General features: G+C 46.6%; 1 protein-coding gene across 1 annotated transcript in view; it reads left to right on the plus strand.

Annotated features, from left to right (window-relative positions):
• thsd7aa (thrombospondin, type I, domain containing 7Aa) overlaps positions 1-16,538 on the plus strand; it is a 543,974-nt gene that overhangs the window by 309,627 nt on the left and 217,809 nt on the right. The window contains exon 4 of the mRNA XM_068051191.1: positions 7,490-7,671. Coding sequence (XP_067907292.1) covers positions 7,490-7,671 — 182 coding nt within the window. The remainder of the gene's footprint in view (positions 1-7,489; positions 7,672-16,538) is intronic.

Genomic DNA, 16,538 nt, shown 5'->3' on the forward strand with positions numbered 1-16,538 from the left:
GAGTGGTCTGCTGGATCTGGCTGTCCACGAGGGTCGCCAATCTCTTGATGGAGGAAGCCAAACACGCAACCATCAGAGACACGGTAGCACCCAAGGCCTGGATGGACTCTTCCATTGTCTGTGCTTGGATGCTTGAATGAGCATAAGCCTCTGGAAGCTCTACCAGACGTTCCCTTACTTCACTTTGCAGCTGCAGCATTTGCCGTGTTGCTGATGATTCCAGAGGCATGGCATCAGCCTAGGGCTCAGCATAGCCCTAGCTTCCCACAGTCCTCTGACTGGCAGTGGCCTCAGCTGTCACAGCCTCCATCAGCTGCTTGGGCACATCTGTGAAGTACTCACCAGCTTGTGTCCCTGAATCTTTGTGCAAACGGATACCCACCTACATGAGAGTATCTGTGCAGACAAAGAGTGCGGGGGAATGATGTGACATTACATCCTCTGAGGCCCCCTCTTCCTCCTCCTTCGAGGCAGCCGGCTGTCCTCATGGTCACTTCGGCTCTCCGTTCGTCAGCCTAAACTAAATGAGAGAATAGATAGAATTAAAGGTCTATGCTACTCATTGAGTCCTTCCAACCACCCCTACTGTGGAGCTCCATGTGTCCCGTGGTAGACACATGAGGACTATGCCTCATGTGTGCCAGAAACTCCCTTGTGCCTCTGCACTTGGTCACTCTCACTCTCTTGGGTTTGCACTCCTGTCTCGCCATCTGTGATAGAGTGGCCTCCGTGCTGCCCTGCCAGTTCTAACACCTCCTCCTCCATGGGGAGTCCACTTTCAAGGGACCTTGTGGGGATCAACTATGACAGCTGGGTGCCTTTCACTGAGATGCAGCCATGCCTCTGAGAGGATATGCTACTGCCTGACTCTATTGCCACCGCTAGGGTGGTCACTCACGCCACATGCAAGCTTCAAAGGGAAAAGAGTTATGGTGTACTCACCTTGGCAGAACGAATAAGGTCATTTAAATGCTTGCGACACTGTATCCAGATTCTGGGGAGTGACCCCATGGCTGCTGACCTCCTCGGCGATCTCCATCTAGGCTTGCTTGGTAAGTCATGCTGGTCTTCTCTATCTGGGGAAAAGGACCTCTCGCTTTCTCTTGCAGCCTGAAAGAGAACCTGCAGGGAGGCATCAGCGAACTGTGGGCCAACCGGAGCTTCCTTCTGCCATTTTTGCTGCTGCTGCTTTCTTTCCTCTTTTCAATTTTCCAGGCATTACCCATTACATTCAATGCTGGCAACCCTTTAAAGATGGCCCCTGCACCTGCTGCAGCTTGACCTGATGCCACCTTCACCGCCTCTCAGCCCACTTCTGCGCCCTCAAAGGTCAGCCCCCATACCTCCCCAGTGTTAATTGGCTGGCTGCCGGAAAATCACGTGCAGCCGACCAATCCCCACCTAAGTGGAAGCTGTTCCCCCTTCCAGTCCTGACAATGACACCTGTGGCCTATTCACAAAATCCAGTTCACAGTGTCATTGGTGCAAATTTCCCTCCAATACAACCATGTGATCGTTATGTGTGAGCCTTGGCAGTGAGTCTCGACAGGCTCACTGACTCCAATGAGGCTAAATCTGTTTTACCTCACTCAGCAGTGATCTTTGGGGTTTGTGTCGTTCACACTTGGAGAGTTTAGGGCTGGTTTTATGAAGTTGCACCAGCTGCGTAAATCCTCATGCAACCATACATTCTGGATCCACTGTATGCTGCATTTTATAGTGTGTAACTGGGGGTAAAAAAATCAGATCTTGTGTATGGACTTCATTTTAGTTAGTAAAATATTTAAACCAAATCCCAGGCCAAATCTTACAAATTTTTACATGGCATGATGTAGCAGCTGTAGGAGATAAGAGGAAAAAACTGGAAAAAAAAGGTGCCAATATATACAAGGCGCAATATATACAATATATATATACGTTTAGGCACAAGTAAAAATATACTATTGTCACCGAGAGGACATATTCAAGTTGGGAGCTTGAATACCATTTGTAGAAAAACTGAGACCTGCCAGCAGCAATTTTAAGGAGGGATGTCTTACAAAATAGAACCTGGTGGTTGCCGGAGTACGAAAAGATTTGAAGACATTTGTTTTCTGTAACTGGTAGTGGGGAGAGGTCCGTGTAACAACTAACCAGTCATCCTGATTTTCAGATAAGGAAGCTGCCTTTAACACTACAGGAGTCTTGACCTCAGCATCATCCCTCTAAGAATATTTTGCTTGCAGATGAGGTTTGCCAAGCTGTAGTGCCTAAATACCATGGTGCTAATCTCAAAGGATCTAGGTGAATGACTTACTCCTTTGATCAAAATATAACTATACTTTGTTCCTTCAGTGACTGGAGGTTTATCATAGCTGCCCAGCTAAATATTAGTCATGATGTATGAAATTGTTTTCATGCATTATGTAGAAACATTTTTTGATTATGGATATGGCCCAATTTTTACTGTGTATTTGGCTCATACCCATCCAGCAATCAATAACAAATCAAAAATTAAATGGATCTGAATGTATCCAGATGTACCTTCTTATGCAACAATTGACAGTTCTGGATAGTATAATTCACTCTATATATGAATGATAATGATTTCTGCATAACCTTCTCTCCGGATGAGGTTGAGAAATTAAGCATTTTTATGCATAATATTAAATGTTAAATGCAGCATATAGCAAGACCTGGACAACATTCAGGCTTGGGCTGATAAGTGGCAAGTTCTCACCACACAAGTGCCAGGCAATGACCATTTCCCGCAAAAGAGAATCTAACCATCACCCCTTGACATTCAACGATATTCCATCACTAAATGCCCCATTATCAACATCCTGGGGGTCGCCATTGACCAGAAACTTAACTGGACCAGCCATATAAATACTGTGGCTACAAGAGCAGCTTAGAGTCTGGGATTCTGCAGTGAGTAACTCACCTCCTGGCTCCCCAAAGCATGCCCACCATCTACAAGGCACAAGTCAGGGGTGTGATGGAATACTCTCCACTTGCCTGGATGAGTGCAGCTCCAAAAACACTCAAGAAACTCGACACCATCCAGAACAAAGCAGCCCGCTTGACTGGCACCCCATCCATCAACTTCAACATTCACTCCCTCTGCCACTGGTGCACAGTGACAGCAGAGTGTACCATCTACAAGATGCATTACAACAACTCACCAAGGCTCCTTCAACAGCACCTTCCAAACTTGTGACCTCTACCACCTAGAAGAACAAAGGCAGCAGATTCATGGGAACACCACCACCTGCAAGTGCCCCTCCAAGCCAAACACCATCCTGACTTGGAACTATATCGCCGCTCCTTCACCATCGCTGAGTGATAATCCTGGAACACCCTTGGTAGCAGCACTGTGACTGTATGGAAGAATAAAAAAATCCCAAAACATTGGTTACTACACAGTATGACAAGGGCACAACTTCCAAATGGCAGAACATGGATTTGTATCCTGCCCGATTCTTGTGTGATTTCTTATACTGTCAGAAAGCCAGACTATTGAGAGAGGGAGAAGTGCAAAACAGTAATTAATTCCAGGCCACTCTCTGGTGGTTGAACGGGTTAGAGAATTCATGGCCGTCAATGCCATGAGTCTGCTTCCTACTGGAAATAACACAATCCTGTTTGTCTGTAACATTATCCCCAGAGTATCTGAGGCAGACATTTATGACTGCCTTTTCAAAATTTTCCTGAGTTTGGACTCCTCTACTTTGTATGGGATGCAGGGATGCTTCTGTAGCTAAACCAAGTTATTACGTCATTGTCAAATCCCATTCAGCCATGAATGCTAGCAGGGCCCAGAATGATACAAATGAGCAGAGTTTATTCAAGAGATTCCTTTGAAGGTTCAAATGCATACAAAACAATGGTCAATGAAAGTTGAAGGCAGAATTGACAGGGGCCTAAGAGCAACTGTTTTACTCGCCTATGCTCTTCGGTGGTTGGGACAGGCTACAGTTGGGAGGAGGAGGGATGTAAAGAGATAAGTTTAAAAAAAAAAGCCTTAATTGGAAAAAGTATTAAAAAGAATGAGAACATCAATTCTATGCCAGGAGAATTCAGAAAACAAAGGGTTACAGTAACTTAAATCTTCTTCTTTGGGCCTCCTTATCTCGAGAGACAATAGATATGCGCCTAGAGGTGGTCAGTGGTTTGTGAAGCAGCGCCTGGAGTGGCTCTAAAAGCCAATTCTAGAGTGACAGGCTCTTCCACAGGTGCTGCAGAGAAATTTGTTTGTCGGGGCTGTTGCACAGTTGGCTCTCCCCTTGCGCTTCTGTCTTTTTTCCTGCCAACTACTAAGTCTCTTCGACTCGCCACATTTTAGCCCTGTCTTTATGGCTGCCCGCCATAATTTTTTTCCATAAATGACTTCAAATTTCAGATTGCCCAGGAACTGCTACAGCATTTCAAACTTAATATGTGCTACATCCCACTGTATGTGCCATTTCTCGAGAAATTTCAAGCTTAGTGAAGCAGGAATAAAGGCCATTGCAGTGTATTTTCCACTGTGCTGAGAAATCTCCTCAGAGCGCCCAGGACATCAAGTGTACGCATCCGATAGTTTCACTTCTTCTCCACCACTACAGGTTTAACATTATTCAGATAGAGCATTATTTCCATGATGGACAATTGTTCTTTAATCACAAGTCAATTCACAGCAGGGAGAATGCATGTAACAGCTAGTTACTTACACAGATTTATTAAAACACAACAGTTGATCTTTGAAATCCATGGATTGGCCGCACTACCAATTCATTAGTGTCAGGATGAGGCCAAAGCCGTATTGTTGTCACTCACGTGCTTGCAGGTACCTTGCTGCAGCTCACCAGTTGTGGTAGGGTGGACATTGGCCACTCTCATTCTGAGCCGGCTGTTAACTCACATAGGTGAAGGCAGAGGTGATTTTAGGGAGGCTTTGAATGGTCTGGAGTGGGCCAGAGGTTTTTGGGAGTCTTCTGTTCCTGGAACCACCCTCAAAAAAAGCTAATAGTTTCCTGGGCTGTTTTCTGAGCAGTCTGCAGTGATCCTTTTAAGAATTACTTGTTAGGCTGCTCAATGCCTGCAAAAATGAGCAGAGCATATGCCATGCACACTCTACTCAATTGTACCTGGAAAGTCCAATCGGTCCCCTATAACCGTATCCTGATTCGAATATTTATGCAGCCTCTGGTCTGTTTCAGGTAGTTGGGCTGCTTCTCTATTCAAAAGCCCATCTGAAAAATGCATTGGATGTGTCTTGAGCATCAGTGGGACAGCCGAAGTGCCCCCTCTCTCTCCACCCTGATACCCCCACCCCGATTTTCAATTGCTGGCTGCTAATTTTTCATGTGAGAAATGGGCTCTTGCAGTTGAAAATCATTCCCAGAGACAACATGAAGAAGATTCTTGTCACCTTGTATGTGGTTTAGTTGCTCAAGATTGCTTTGATATTAATTACAGTCCTATTAGATCAATCCTCTCAGAAAATCAGTGTTAATGCTTATATTAGTTCACATTTGTAGAGGTGGTAGTTATGTTTGTTCCCCTCTAATTTCCCTCAACCATCCTCTGCTGAATGTAGTGACTCCAGCTGGTATGTGTGCATTCAGTAGGCCAAGTATGCTCTTTGCCTGAATCCAGACAGCCATTTTTCATGAGCGAGTCTGGTCAACTAGGGCTATTCATCTGTGAAAGCCACAGCCAAGCTCATCCATTCTGTCCTCATCCATTGTTCACATACGCACATACACTTTCCTTCAGGGGTTTTCGGAACGATGACTAGGACTAGAAACCCTAGCTAATTTGTCTTTCCTACCTTAGATGTGCCTTGAGTCAAACTACCATGCTCTACCCCATTTCTCTGCTGAAATAAGATATTTCCTATACCTGCCTTTTAAACATCAGCATACTTAAAGCATCAGCAGAAGTAACTTGAAGAAATAATGCCCTCCATCGCCACCATTCCTGTTCAAAAAATGTCTAAGCAAGCTGAATATTAAGTCTTCAATCCCATCATTAGATAGAAAGCAGCTGCCATCCAAATTCCAGTGAGTATTTTTGTGTATGTTAAATAGAAGCAGAGACAGGTGGCAGTCACTGTTTATCATTTTGGAATGTATTGCTCATTGTTGCCTCATAAAAAACTTTCCTAGGCTGGATATGGAATTTCTGACAGCGACGTCTTCGAAAATATAGATCTGAAATATGGCCTGGTTGCCTCATTAATTTTTTAAACAAGAAGCATCTAACATCCTACTTAAAAAGCTCTCTCTTTCCTTTTATATGCATTAACTCTCAGAGTATAGAATATCCTTTGAAGTTTTCAGGATGCATAGAATCTTTAAAAATGAATCAAAAAGTTCCCTTTATATTTTTATGCTGAAATATGTCAGAAAGGATATGCAGCTCCAAGCAACAATCCAGATGTTCTCTGCCTGAATGAAATGTTTGGAGTGCTGCTACTTTTTCCAAATTTTGATGCAGAAGTCCTCAAAGAGATTTTGGGCTGTCTAGTTCACTAAAGTTGTCTGCTTGCCAGCTAATTTAGTTAAGTTTTTATACTGTCTCTTGATTAAAATCTTTCTTCTAGCTAGTACAAATGGCTGGCACGAGTAGGTAACTGCTGGAATGACGAAAGTAGAGGCATTGGAAGTAGACCAAATGAATTGCTCTCAATATTTGATTACTTTTTCAAAATAGAATTGTAACATGCTTTGATTACTGCACTGCATCTGTTCAGGGTCCACATATTTATTTTGTTCACTCTCCTCTCCTATGTGTTTCGTTTTGTGTAGTCAGTGGGGCAGGGATGCAGCTGTGAACTTAAATGGCATTTGCCTGGAAAGGGCATTTAAAATATATATTTTCCTTTCAGCCCTCAGTTTGACACTGGTCTGCAAGTCCATCTTTTGCCTTTCTGTTGATGATATTCCTTACTTCTGGTGTTAAATTGGCAGAATTCTCCTAAAAGAATATTTAAGTGTGTGATATGGGGGCAGGATATTGGGGCTTGTCACTGGCAATGAGAGATGCCTGTTACAGAGATATAGCAGACCAATGCTAGCATTAAGCCCACAATGCACATCAACAGAGAAAATCAACTCACAGTTCCTTGGTTTTAACTAATAGTCCCAATCCATTGTATACATGACATTTATTTCCTCTGAAGTGGCCTAGCAAACTATTCCATTGTAAAAACAAAAACAGAATGAGATTTCAGCAGTTCAAGCAGGTGGCCTCCAAGATTACCTTATCAGAGCAAATGAGAACCAGGAATAAAGGTAGCCTTGCCAGCATCACTCCTTTCCAAGAACATTTTTTAAAAATTCAAGCTCAGGATTTGGGTGCCTATAGCAAGGCCAGCATTTATTGCCCATCCCTAGTTGCCTTTGAGAAGATGCTGGTGCGTCTTATTCTTGAACCGCTGTGATACTTGTTGACGTTTGAAGTGATTGATTTTGAAATTAAATCCTTTACATTTGCTCACCAGTTCATAAACTGCTTGTTGCAGATATTCGTGGAGGACGACAGAATGGAGTGAATGTCGTGTCGACTCACTTCTCAGCCAGCAAGACAGAAGACGTGGAAATCAAACTGCCCTCTGTGGTGGGGGAATTCAAACCCGTGAATTCTACTGTGTCCAGGCTAATGAAAACCTCTTATCTTATCGGAACACAGTTAAAGAAAGGGAAGGTAATTGACCATGTTTGATCTGTAATGTGGCCCACCATGTTTATCCCCTACAGGCTACATTTAAATATCAGTTTAGTTCACTGCAATATGCCATTTCAATTAAGCCTTTTTATGTAGTGCTGTTTCATTTTTATGAATGATGTTAATAAATATCAATTACATTGACAAGCTGAAAGTTTTCCCTAAGTTTTGTGAATGAATAAGAAACAAATCCATTTTTGATATAAGTATATGGCCAGGAAAGGCTTTTATTGTATTAAGGGATGTTGCATATGGTTGATTTTCTTTCTCTCTCTCTGACTGTTCCAAATACTACTTACAATATGGAAGAGAAAGAATAAAATGTATTTTCCTTCAGTCCTCACAAAATTATTAATTGGGCTTCCGACGGATTGAAAGACAAACCAATCACAATCAATACAAGAATGGATATTTAAAAAATAATCTAATTAAAATATATGTCAGAACATCAACTAAGTAAATGGTGGAAATAAAACTATTAGACACAAAAAGAATATTGTTGAATCTAAGTGGGGTTTTGGTCTCGCCAGGGACAATTGGCTGGGCCGCAGTGAGGAGGGTGGGGTGTCATTCAAGAGGGTGGTGGGAGGTGCACTAGCAAGGGTGGCAAGAGCTGCTGGGGGTGCCCTCTGAGGGGTGCAGGGTGCCTGACCAGGAGGGCCTCCCCCCTTGGGCCTGCAAGGAGGCCACCTAGTATTGTTGGGTGGCCTCCACCACTGACAACGTGCTCTCCAGTGGTGGCAGGTGAAGCCCTTAAGTGACAATTAATTGGCCACCTAAGGACCACCTCCCCACCTGCTCCCATAACATTTTAGGCTCCCCACCTCCAGCCAGCTCCCGTAGGGGCGGTAAAATTCATTTCCCTTTGTCACCTGCTTAAAAAACTGCTGAAGTGCCAATTCATATTCTACTGATGACAAGCACTGTCAACACTGTGAATGATTGACACTATGAATGCAATTACAGGGCAGAATTTAGTGAGCCTGTTGCAAGTCCTGGCAGCAGAGCTGGAAATATGTGCCATTCCTGCTAGTTACGTGGGTGACCAACCCAGCACGATCACATGGCGGGCAGTACTTGGCATAATGGGGCCCGGTCAATCACACGGCGGGGGCGGGATGTGAATGTCAAATACAGCATCAAATGACCCTGGAGCAGGTGCTGCCGCCATATTTAAAGCCTTGTCAGCCCTGCTTGCATTGTTGCCTTGGACTCATTTGCTACTTGCTATTCACTACTGAGACCGGTGTTTGAGTGACTCCTGGACCCCGCCCCCCCACCCTACGGAGACAGACACCACAGGATGGCACAGGCAAGACACAGGGTGGCCCCATGGTTTATCAATGCCTCACTCCAGGCTGCAAGGGTAAGGCTGGAGGTCCTCTTCCCCAGATATGGCAAGAAGAGGTCCTCCCGCCTGACAAAACAAGCTTGGATGGAGATAGCTGAGGAGATCAGCAGCTGTGGAGTCACCCCTGGACATGGGTACAGTGATGTAGTCGGGTCAATGACCTCCTTCACTCTGCCAAGCTGACTGCTCCAATACTCTCCTTTTTAGGGATTGCAAGTGTCTAGGCAGGAGGAAGTGGGACATAGGGAGGGGGGCCCTATTGCGCTGGCATCAGGGTTTAGGCATCACACTCATCCTGACAGATGCATGGCTGTATTTCAGCCACAGGCCTTCTTTCACAGCTCACCCCCATTAACTCCCTTGAGAGAGAAGGGGAGAATGAGTTATATGTGATACCCCAGTAGGGGACGAGGGGCTGACACTAGCAGAACTGTCATGTTGATCTCTCTGCGAAGTGTGACTGTCTCCCTCTTTGCACTTGTAGGACAGGAGGGCTCATAACAAGATGGAGACAGCCCAGCCTGAGAGAGGCATCCCAGTTCTTCGGCCTCTCTCCACAGCAGAGGAGAATGCACCAGAATTGGAAGGGACCCAGGGCGGCTGCTCTATATCAGATGGAGAGTTTGGAATCTCTGCATAAGAGAGTGAGGATTGTCTTCCAACGGCATACAGTTAATTTCTGGAGGCCAATATTATGGTTGAGCATGATGAGATCTGCACAGCCTACCCTACACATTTGTGTTCTCTCATGCAGGTTGGTTTCCACAGGAGACTCAACCAGAAGGGGAACAGCCGTCAACCTCTGAGGAGGATCAGCAGTCGAGAATGCACCATCACATGACTGTCCTGCACCTTCCGCCAGAACAGATACTTTCACCTCGGTGGGTTTCCACTCGGCTCTATGTGCCTGAGCAGCTGCTGAGGCTGAGACAGCTAAGGCCTCTGACAGTCGGAGGACTGTGGGTGGCCATAACCATGCTGAGCCCCAGGTTGATGACGAGCCTCTGGTGTTGACAGCACAGAGCATGCTGGAGTTGCAGAGAGGGGTAAGGCAACATTTGGCAGAGATGCCAGAGGGAATGCGCAGCCATGAGCAGATGATGGGGGAGTCTATCCAGGCCGTAACTGCTACCATGTCTAAGGTGTGTGAGCACATGGCTTCCTCCATTAAGAGGTAGGTGACCTTTCTGGAGAGCCAGATCCCACAATTGTGTGCAGACATGCACACTGTCACCTTGGCCATGAGACTGACAGCAGAGCAAGGCGAGAGAAGGACGAGGCCCCTGGAGGCTTGAACAGCTCCCCATCCTTCTCTGGTTGGTGGTTCAAGTGAGCCTTGAAAGGGAAGAGGAGAGGCTGACCTCCACAGTTAAGACTTCCCCTCAGGGTGCTCTGTGTATGGATGCGGGCTCCTCTGCCCCTCCGACAGTGAGCCCACCTCCAGCAGCCACGACACCTGAGAAGACTCCTGCACCTGTGCAGGAAAACCTCAGGCAGCCGTGGCCTTCCAGGCCTCAGGCAGCCAGAGGAGGCCACCAAAGTCATCACAGGCCAAGGGACAGCCTGATCAGCAGCCTGCCTCCTGCCCAGCTACGAGCACTGGGCTCACACCCCATATAAGCACTTATGGAGATGCCAGAGGGAATGCGCAGCCATGAGCAGATGATGGAGGAGTCCCTCCAGGCCATAACTGCTGCCATGTTTAAGGTGTGTGAGCCTATGGCTTCCTCCATTCAGAGGTAGGTAACCTTTCTGGAGAGCCAGATCCCACAAATGTGTGCAGACATGCACCCATATAAACATATAAAAAGAAACACATAGAGACACTTGGGGTTCATGGGTGTTTGAAATTTGATATCTGCTGCATCATATAAAGTTGTTTTTCTTCTTGCAAATAACATTCATTGTGTAAAACTGATTATTCCGTCATGCATTAATTGTGAGCTGCTGACTTCACCCTTCCCCATTAGTGGATACCAATGTAGGTACAGATCTTATTTGAATAGGCTCTCCCCTGAGCCTTAACGCATGTTTCAGCTGGGTGCTATGCACGGAGCACAAATAGAAAGGAAACGACAAACTGCTGGCATTGAGGTGAGTCTTTATTGGATTTTCTCTGAGTGGCCATCAGGGTGGCTGGAAGTGGTAAGTATGAGATTGTCTCTTGCTTCCTTGGCCCGTCGCTCAATCTCTCCAGTGCAAGGGCTTCAACATCCAATGCTGCTTGCTCAACTTCCACCTCCGTATCTTTCTTGTCAGTGGAGAAATGTTATTTAATCGTGTCATTGTCATGTAAGGCCTGCAACCCCCCACCCCCCACCTCTGCAATGATAGATTGTGCAGAGCATAGCAGATCACCACAATATGTGGGACCCTCACTGGGGCATTCTGCAGGGCTCCACCGGATTGATCTAGGCAATGGAATCTCATCTTCAGCATCCCACTGATCTGCTTGATGGTCGCTCGGGTGGAGCTATGGCAAGTTTTGTACCTCTCCTTTGCTGCATTGCGAGGGTTCCTCACAGGTGTCAGTAGCCTTGTTTTCAATGGGTAGCCTTTGTCCCATGAATACATCCTTGAAGGCGAGTAGGAGGCCTGAAAAACCTGGAACTGTCGAAGTACGTAGGCATCGTGGCTGCATCCTGGGAAGCGGACACAGTTCTGCAGGAAATGCTTTCGGTGGTCGCAGACTATTTGCACATTGAAGGAATGGAAACCTCCTTGATGCAGCAGTGGACTGCAGCCTGTGAGACCCCACATATATCCCCAGTGGATCCTTGGAACGATCCAGACGTGTAAAAGTTTAGTGTCAATGTGATCTTCAGGGCCACTGACATAGGATGACCCCTAAATCCCACAAGTTGCAATTCATCCTGCAGAATGGTGCATAAGTCAGTGACGGCCTTCCTGGAGAGGCGTAGTCTTCGCTGACAATGCCGCTCGTACATTTGGAGGTAGCTGATTCGAGTCCAGTACACTCTCTGGTGCAGGTGGGCCCTTCTTGTCATGGCTGGCTGCTGCTGCTCTTGTCGGGGACCTTCATGGACAGGCACAGCTACCTCCTGGCCCTCCCTTCGGTGGAGGTGTTGCATCATGCTATGGGGTCCGAAAAGAAAGTGTATATGAGACCCGTGCCAGTTGAGTGGGCTTTCAGGGCGCTGTCGATGCAGAGACAACCCTGCCTTGGCAGCTGTGCTTTTGCTACTTCTCCAGGCAGATTTCCTGATGGCCCTCAGTGGCCGCCCTTGCTGATAGCTGACACTGTCATCCAGCAGTATGGACACCCAACCCTCTCACCCAACAGTTTGGACACCCAATAAAGCCTCTTTTCATATTCTGTTTTTGCTTTTCATTTGTCTTTTTACTTCCCCTCTGAACCTTCTATATCAAGTTAGTCCAACATATGGCCCGCGGGCCTGGATCCAACCTGCCAGAGGTTCCCATCCAGCCCATGGGTGTAAACAGTACCTGGGGCCATTCCTCATCCTCGCCAGGGTTCCGTAACTTGAGATGGGAAATTTCCCATTATCTTCTTGCAGAGTGGCCTTTTTAAAAACATTGCACTGTCAGTTTCACAGCTGACAGCTACTGAAGCAGGAACGTGCTTCCCAACTTTAACAGATTCGGGGTTTTCCAACATTTTTTAAAAGCCCGCCAGAAAACCCCGAATCTGTCCGATGTCGGGAAGCACGTTCCTGCTTTTTTTAAAAATTCATTCATGGGATTTGGGCGTCGCTGGCCCGGCCAGCATTTATTGCCCATCCCTAATTGCCCTTGAACCGCTGCAGCCCATCTGGACTTCGTAGCGGTTAGGTACAACTGAGTGGCTTGCTAGGCCATTTCAGAGGGCATGTAAGAGTCAACCACATTGCTGTGGGTCTGGAGTCACATGTAGGCCAGACCTGGTAAGGACAGCAGATTTCCTTCCCTAAAGGACATTAGTGAACCAGATGGGTTTTTACAACAATCGACAATGGTTTCATACCATCATTAGACTAGCTTTCCAGATTTATTAATTGAATTCAAATTCCACCTTCTGCTGTGGTGGGATTTGAACCCATGTCCCCAGAGCAATACCCTGGGTCTCTGGGTTACTAGTCCAGTGACAATACCACTAAGCCACCAGCTTCACAGCTGTCAGCTGTGAAACTCAGCCTGATGTTTTTAAACAAACTAACCAACCACAAACCTGCTGTACTGAGTGTTCCTGCTAAGTGCAACTGTCAGAGAGAAGGAGAGGGGCGGGGGGGGGGGGAACAGAGAGGGGGAATGGGGGGGGGGGAACAGAAAGAGAGAGGGGAACAGAGAGAGGGGGAAACAAAGAGAGAGAGGGAAATAATGAGAGGGGAGAAACAAAGCGAGGGGAACAGAGAGAGAGAGAGAGAGAGAGGGGAAAATTCAGAGAGGGGAAAACAGAAAGAGAGGGGCAGAGAGGGGGGGAACACAGAGAGCGAGGATGACACAGAGAGGGGGAAACACAGGGAGAAAGAGAGACAGAGAAAGAGAGAAAGATCACCCCTGACAGATGGATATCTATCCAGAATACCCTGCATCGCTACATTGCAGAGATTGACGACTTATACAAGCAAAAACAAGGCCAGGTATGACACAAAATCAGTTTTCAATATAATGACGAAAAAGTAAGTTAATAAATTAGTCTTCTCATTTAAAGCTTCTTCACAAAAATGCACATTTATTGTTGTTTTTATGAGTAAATTAATTTTTTAATGCCTTTATCTTTTGAAATTTGCTCACTGCCCCCCGGGCCGAGCAAAATTTGTAATGCCACCCTCCACCCGAAAAGGTTAGACAATGCTGTTCTATATTCAGCCTGATTCTCGGTTTTATCATCCACCTGACATCTGTCATAAGCACACGTTTTCTTCTTCATCTTAATCGCTTTCTTTTTCGTCATCCAGGGAGCTCTGGATTTGTTTGCTCTACCTTTCCACTTCGTGAGAAAGTACCTTGATTAACCCTGAACTATCGCTTCTTTAAAGGCAGTCCATTGTTCGGTTACCATTTTGCCTGCCAACCTTTGATTCCAATGTATCTGGCCTTCTTACTCATCCATTACTCATACAAGATCCATTCTTACTCCATTGAAGTTGGCTTTTCCCCAGTTAATCATTTTTACTCTGGATTGTTCCTTGTCCTTTTCCATAGCCAACCTAAACCTTATGATATAATGATCATGGTCCCCTAAATCTTCCTCTACTGACACTTGATCCACTTGGCCCTCCTTATTCCCAAGAACCAGGTCTAGTGGTGCCTCCTTTCCCATTGGACTGGAAACATATGCTGTAGAAAATTTTCCTGAACCCATTCTAGAAACCCTTGCCCCTCTTTGCCCTTTACCCATTCTATATTTGGGTAATTAAAGTCCCCCATTATAACTATATATATTTTTTGCACCTCTCTATAATTTCCTTGCAAATTTGTTCCTCTGCATCAGGGCTGGCCAAGATCCGGCCCACCAAAGGTTTCCATCTGGCCTGCAGATGTAAACTGTACCCATATTCACAGCTGAAAGGTGCTGGGAGTGGGAACAGCAGTTTCCGAACTGCGGACAGATTAGTGGATTTCCGGCAGGCTTTAAAAAAAAAGGAACCCACTGGAAAACCCCGAATCTGTCTGAAGTTTGGAAACCACTGTTCCCATTCCCAGCACCTGTCAGGACAGCTTTCGGGTTGTCCTGCAGGTTCCGATTTTTTTTTAAAAACCTGCGGGAAGACCACGAATCTGTCTGAAGTTCGGAAATTGCTGTTCCTGCTCTCAGCAATGGTCAAAGAGAGAGACAGTGGGATGGGGGGTGGGACAGAGAGAGAGAGGGCGGGCAGAGAGAGACAGAGAGAGAGGGGGAGAGAGAGAGACAGAGAGAGGGGGGAGAGAGAGAGACAGAGTGAGGGGGAAGAGAGAGTGACAGAAAGAGAGGGGGGAGAGAGAGAGACAGAAAGAGAGAGGGGAGAGAGAGAGAGACAAAGACAGGGGGGAGAGAGTGAGACAGAAAGAGAGGGGGGAGAGAGACAGAGTGAGGGGGGAGAGAGAGAGACAGAGTGAGGGGGGAGAGAGAGACAGAGTGAGGGGGAAGAGAGAGAGACAGAAAGAGGGGGAAGAGAGAGAGACAGAAAGAGAGTGGGGAGAGAGAGAGACAGTGAGGGGGAGAGAGAGAGAGACAGAGTGAGGGGGAAGAGAGAGAGACAGAAAGAGAGGGGGAAGAGAGACAGACAGAAAGAGAGGGGGGAGAGAGAGAGACAGAAAGAGAGGGGGGAGAGAGAGAGAAACAGAAAGAGAGGGGGGAGAGAGAGAGAGACAGAAAGAGAGGGGGGGAGAGAGAGAGACAGAAAGAGAGACAGAGAGGGGGGAGAGAGAGAGTTAGAGAGCGAGAGAGCAGAGAAGGAGGATGGGGGGAGAGAAGGGGAAGAGAAAGAGATCAAGATCATTCCTGCCATTGGTGGACATCGATCTGGAATACTAGGTAAATCTGGTTCAAAGAAGAGTGCAGGAGGGCATGCCAGGAGCGGCACCAGGTATACCTAAAAATGAGGTGTCAGCCTGGTGAAGCTACAACACAGGGCTACCTGCATGTCACACAGCAGAAGCAGCAAAAGACAGGGCTAAGCAATCCCACAACCAACAGATTAGATCTAAGCTCTGCAGTCCTGCACATCCAGTTGTGAATGGTGGTGGACAATTAAACAACTAGCCACAAATATCCCCATCCTCAACAATGGGGGAGCCCAACACATCAGTACAAAAGACAATGCTGAAGCATTTGCATCCATCCTCATCAGGAAGTGCCAAGTGAATGTTACATCGAGGCCTGCTGCTGAGGTCCCCAGCATCACAGATGCCAGTCTTCAGCCAATTCGATTCATTCCATGTGATATCAAGAAACACCTGAAGGCACTTAATACCACAAAGGCTATGGGCCCTGACAACATTCCGGCAATAGTACTGAAGATTTGTGCTCCAGAACTAGCCACTCCCCTAGCCAAGCTGTCCCAGTACAGCTACAACACTGGCATCCACCTGGCAATGTGAAAAATTGTCCAGGTATGTCCTGTACACAAAAAACAGGACAAATCCAACCCGGCCAATTACTGCCCAATCAGTCTCCTGTCAATCATCAGCAAAGTGATGGAAGGGGTCGTTGACCGTGTTATCAAGTGGCACTTGCACAGCAATAACCTATTCACTGACACTGACTTTCGGTTCCGCCAGGGCCACTCAGGTCCTGACTACATTACAACCTTGGTCCAAATGTGGACAAAAGAGCTGAACTCCACAGGGTGAGAGTGACTGCCCTTGACATCAAGGCAGCAAGGAGCCCAAGCAAAACTGGAGTCAATGGAATCAGGGTGAAAACTCTCCGCTGGTTGCATCATACCTAGCACAAAGGAAGATGGTTGTGGTTGTTAGAGGTCAAACATCTCAGTTCCAGGACATCACTACAGGAGTTCTTCAGGGGAGTGTCCTAGGCCCAACCATGTTC

This window comes from Heterodontus francisci, chromosome 2, assembly GCF_036365525.1.
Source record: "Heterodontus francisci isolate sHetFra1 chromosome 2, sHetFra1.hap1, whole genome shotgun sequence".
NCBI classification, from domain to species: Eukaryota; Metazoa; Chordata; class Chondrichthyes; order Heterodontiformes; family Heterodontidae; genus Heterodontus; species Heterodontus francisci.